Raw genomic sequence first — 5,702 nt, 5'->3', positions numbered from 1 at the left:
AGAAGAAGAACTGAGAGAAGAAGAAGCCCTGATTGGGCGTTGTCTCTCGTCGTCTGCATCACGAACCACCACGAAAACACCCGACCACGAATGACCGAGGTAGTGTGCACGAAAACGCTCGTGACCACATAGACGTAGAGCCGGTCTGTCTTGAGTATACCGGACAACCTTATTGAACTTGAACCGTTTAACGGGTTATTGGACAAGTGTGTAAAGATTATTGGGTTGGAAGTGCCCAGTCCAATCAGCCATTTCCATTGATAAGATGATGGGCCTGTGAAACAAAAAGAGGCCCTAAACTCTAGAGGCATCCATATGAAATGATGTCGTATACACTTTCCCCTTGCCCTAATCAAGAATATAAAAAGAACCAGATTTGAGGCACCGATCAACATTGGAAACTGAATTCTCTATAAAATTTCGCACAAAATTTCTCTTTCATCTCCTCAAGATTTTTTTGGTATGATCTTCGTTTGTTTTGTAGAATTTTGATTATTCAATCTCAAATCGGTTCTTTCGCTTTTTTGTATTCGATCAAAACCCTAATTCGATCTGCTCATCGATTGTTGTTTTACAGTTGATTTCATAGTCTTGATCGCCATGGCCAAAAGTTCATTCAAATTGGAACATCCTCTTGGTACTCTCCCAATCCTTGTATTTTTTTTATCGCATCTAAAATCATATTTTCGTGCTTATAGTAATTAGAAATCGAAGTGTCTTCTGTTGGTTGGGTGGTTTGATCGGTATGATCTTGGTCTCTCTTTCGTCGCGTAGATAGGATTACTCGAATTCTTGTTTCTCTAATCATAGCTTTTCACATGATAGCTTTTGATCATTCATTAGGGTTTGCGTAGATCTACTTTTTTACTCGTTTTAACATGAATTGGGAATCGTTTAAAGCTGTTATGCCGATCTGCAAATTAATGCTGTTTGATTATGTTAGTATATATACATCTGTATCGCAAATTATGTGATGTAACTCTTTTTTTTTTCAGAGAGGCGCCAAGCTGAAGCTGCTCGTATTAGGGAAAAGTACCCTGACAGAATTCCGGTATGACATATAATCTTCTCATATGATGAACATTCTTGATATGTATCTGTATGCTATTTTCTCATTATTGCTATATGTTGCAGGTTATTGTAGAGAAGGCTGAACGAAGCGACATACCAGACATTGACAAGAAAAAGTTAGTCATCTCTTTGTCTCAATTCAACCATCCCCACATTTATTTTTATGTTTTTTGATATTTTTTTAACTCAAAACGCAATTGAAGTCTGAAGACTACCTCTTTCTTCTAACAAAAGTCTTATATGATTTCAGGTATCTTGTTCCTGCTGATCTCACAGTGGGACAGTTTGTGTATGTGGTTAGAAAGAGGATCAAGCTGAGCGCTGAGAAGGCCATCTTTATCTTTGTGAAGAACATTCTGCCTCCTACTGGTTAGTAAATTGACATGATATTTTTTCAAATAGTATGTGTTTTTGTTGTAATGTGATTTGATAATAAGTATAATATATGTTTTACAGCTGCAATGATGTCTGCAATCTATGAGGAAAACAAAGATGAGGATGGATTCCTGTACATGACATACAGTGGGGAGAACACGTTTGGATTGGTCTGAAGCTGTTAAGTGGTTCTGAATGTAAATACGAAGAAGGTGATGGATGAATGTGTACATTCTTTTATCAATGGTGCATGCTCTGTTTGATTTCATATCTTACTCTCTCTTAGTGACTCTAATCTTGTGAACGAGATCCAAATAGTATATAAGACAATGAATGGTATCTGCATGGAATCAAGTTGAGAAGTTTAATATATGTTTGAAGCTTCTATATTTTCCTGCTGTTTTAGATTTGTTTGACATGGTGTTAATATAAAATTACAAGCCAATCGTGTTAATTTTTTTTTTTTTGATATTATAAAAATAATAACGATGTTATGTTGTCTTGGTTGGTTTCCTGCATATAAAATATTAAATAACATAGAACTAATAACACAAAAAGAAAAAATAAAATATTGCTGACTAGTTTTGTATGATTTCGTGGATAGAAGTCCTTATACTCAGCTTCCAAGTCCCCTATTGGATGGATATTAAAGGCTTTGACGATTTAATTAAAGAGAATTGGCCTACGTATAAAGATGAATATGAGAGTAATAAGCTGAAGGCGTTAAAACGAAAATAGAACTTGGCATGTTGATTATAAACAAAAAAAGGAGAGAGGATGACCAAATTAAACTTCAATCTCGTTTGAGTGAGATTGATAAAGATCTGGATAATGGCCAAGGTTCTAGAGAAGTTATTAATGAAAGAGCTTATTTGTTGCAATGTATGCATGATACATGATGTCGCTAAAAAGTAAAAATAAAAGGGGTTGAGGGTGATGAAAATATTAAGTTTTTCATGAATTCTTAAGAAAAAAAAAAAGACGTCAAAGGCGATAAAATGTGTGAAAGATGAAGGTGATTGGATCACATACCTGTCTTTAGTGAAACAAGAGTTGTTTGATTTTACAAGATGAAGTTTGATGACTTTGATGGTGTCAACTTCATCTCTAGAAGCTTTCAGTTGTGTAGGTTGTCTTGGGCCCTAATTAATGAACTGGATTCTCGGATTTGGATGAGGAGTTAAGACATGTGATGTGGTCTAGCAGAAGTGACAAGGCTCCAAGTCCAAACAACTTTACGATTGCTTTTGTTAAAAGATATTGGGAATACAAGGTAAACCGTATGAAGCGTCTTATTGATTCTATAACCATTCCTTACAAAGGTCCGGACGTTTGTTGCTCAAAGCTGATCCCCTTGAAGGTAAGGTGTTTTGTTTGGGGAGCTTCGAGGGATGTATACCGGTGGCTGTCTCATTGGCTGATAGAGTGGTTCCAAACTCCAATCAGTTGTGCCCACTCTGTAATTAAAGTCTAGAAACAATTGAACACCTCCTGCTTCACTGTGAGTTCGTCCAAATCATCCATCAATGGATCTTCAATTAAACTTCACAAACATCTCAGAGTTCCTTGACTTGGCGACTGTGGGGAATAGCTGCAACAGAAAAAAGAAGATCACCATCCTATTCTGCCTTCTTTGGAATACATGGTTGCCAAGGAATGACAAGGTTTTCAAGAACATGTTTTTGAAACCTACAAAAGTAGTTGATAATATCATTTCCATTTCCTATACTTGGTGCAAACACAAGAACCCTTAAGGGTGCGGGAGTGGAGTTACTCGCCTTTTAGACACATTCATTGTTAATTTTTTAGTTTGTTTTTTACTCTCTTTGTACTGAACTTTGGATATGTTTTAGTCACTTGCTAATCGTGGCCTTTTTATTAATGTTGTTTACCGTTTCCAATATATATATATATATATATATATATATATATATATATATATATATATATATATATATATATATATATATATATATATATATAAAACCCTAAAAATCATAAAAATGCATAAAAAAATACTTAGAGATCACAAAACTTTTTTTTTTTAAATTTTTTATGAAAAAATCGCATGTCTTTAAATAAATTCGCTGATTTTTTTTTGAAATTTTTTTTTAAAAAAAAATTGATTTTTTTATTTTTTTTTCAGCGAATTTATTAAAAAACCTGCGATTTTTTTATAAAAAAATTAAAAAAAAAAAGTTTTGTGATCTCTAAGTATTTTTTTATGCATTTTTATGATTTTTAGGGTTTTTTTTGTTTTCCAAATAACCCTTCCCTATATATATATATATATATATATATATATATATATATATATATATATATATATATATATATATATATATATAATAATAATAATAATAATATAAAAGCCCTAAATTTTTATACGCGTAATTGGAAAAAGCCCTGATATTTTTTATTATTATTGCTCTGGCCACAACTTTCTCGCAGAATTATCACTCTAGCCCACTTAACAAGTTTCATGGTTAACTTGGTTAACTTTTTTGCAAAATCAGTCTTAAAATGTTCAAATTTGGTCTCTGATGTTTGCAAAAAATTACACCATATGATTTTCTAATTTTATTTTTCGTTTTTTGTATACTTTATTTATTTTCGGGTTTTTTATAAATATATATACATTTTTTATTTTCTTTTTTTATATATACTTTATTTATTTTCATTTTTTTAACTTTTCAACAATTTGATTTTTTTTACCTTTTGTTTTCTATTTTTTTAGTGTATATATAGAGTATATTAGAGTTTTTTTTTTTTTTTTTTTTTTTTTTTGTTTTTCTCATTTTTCTTTTCGTATTATATTTTTAATTTTTTTCATCTATTTATTTATTTATTTATTTATTTATTCTTATTTGTTTTTCAATTATTTTTTTTTGTATTTTTAACTTTTTATTGACCTTTTTCGAAAAATGTAAAATGTATTAATATATTAGAGTGTTTCACAATTTTGATAATTTATAGTTTTTGTAATTTTTGTAATTTTTTTTCAAGTAAATAAAATAGTTATGTTTATATTTGTAATTGCGGTCCAACTTATTTTCTTTTTATTTTTTTTTCTTTAGTGTTATTATATTTATGTTACGAAAAAATGAAAATTAAAAAAAATTAGCTTGTTTATTGAGAATTAGTGTTTCAATGTGTTGTATAGCTTGCAAATTAAATCATATTTCTATATATGATATCAATAGTTTAAATTCAAGATAATATTTTTCAATTTGATAATAGACTAAAAGAAAGAACAAAAAATATAATAATAGTCGGTCTCTATAAAAAAAACTTGTTATAGTAATTTAAATTAAATTCAAGTTCGTTTACTTGAATCAAAATAAATAAAAACATTAGAAAAACCATAAATAACTAAAATAGAAAAAAAATAGAAAAAAAAGGTAAAAAAAAAAAACAAACAAACAAATTGTTGAAAAATAAAGTTAAAAAATGAAAATAAATAAAGTATATAAAAAAGAAATAAAAAATGTATATATATTTATAAAAAAAACCGAAAATAAATAAAGTTTAAAAAAACGAAAAATAAACTTAAAAAACCATGTGGTGTAATTTTTTGCAAACCTCAGGGACCAAATTTGAACTTTTTAGGACTGATTTTGCAAAAAAATTAACCAAGTAAACCATGAAACTTGTTAAGTGGGCTAGAGTGATAATTCTGCGAGAAAGTTGTGGCCAGAGCAATAATAATAAAAATATTAAGGTTTTTTCCAGTTACACGTTAAAAATTTAGGGCTTTTATAATATTAGTCCTATATATATATATATATATATATATATATATATATATATATATATATAAAAGATGATATTATGGGGTTTGTAACACAATTTTTTGAAGACCGTAACATTCAAGCCGATTATAACTCATCGTTTGTTGCTCTGATTCTGATGGTATCTAATCTAATTATCATTCAAGATTTTCGTCCTATTACTTTAAATGGAATCCAATACAAGATCACTGCAAAAATCATAGCAAACAGATTGGCTAAGGTTATTGGTTGCTTAGTTAGCATATAACAGTCAAAATTTATCGAAGGTTATCGGATGGTAGACGATCCTTAACAGTTAATGAAGTAGTGAATTGGTACAAAAAAGAAGAGGAATCAATATATTCACATATTTTCCATAAATGTACCCATCCTTATAGGTAACTCCTCCAGGCCAAAATTCAAGCTTCTGACCTACAATTACAAACATGACATGATGATTTGATATGAAATGAATAATCCGCCAGA

General features: G+C 29.7%; 1 protein-coding gene across 1 annotated transcript; it reads left to right on the top strand.

Moving 5' to 3' along the window:
• Positions 1-322: 322 nt before the first annotated feature.
• On the top strand, positions 323-1,835 carry LOC145115088 (autophagy-related protein 8C-like). The gene is made up of 6 exons (XM_079051253.1): positions 323-460; positions 578-637; positions 996-1,051; positions 1,135-1,187; positions 1,322-1,440; positions 1,528-1,835. The coding sequence occupies exons 2-6, from the start codon at positions 601-603 to the stop codon at positions 1,620-1,622; spliced, it is 360 nt and encodes a 119-aa protein (XP_078907379.1). The 5' UTR covers positions 323-460; positions 578-600; the 3' UTR covers positions 1,623-1,835.
• The last annotated feature ends 3,867 nt before the right edge of the window (positions 1,836-5,702 follow it).

The sequence above is a fragment of the Lactuca virosa genome, chromosome 5, assembly GCF_052849685.1.
Source record: "Lactuca virosa cultivar CGN04683 chromosome 5, Lactuca_virosa_CGN04683_v6, whole genome shotgun sequence".
NCBI lineage: Eukaryota > Viridiplantae > Streptophyta > Magnoliopsida > Asterales > Asteraceae > Lactuca > Lactuca virosa.
This window is presented reverse-complemented; position numbering and strand designations above follow the sequence as displayed.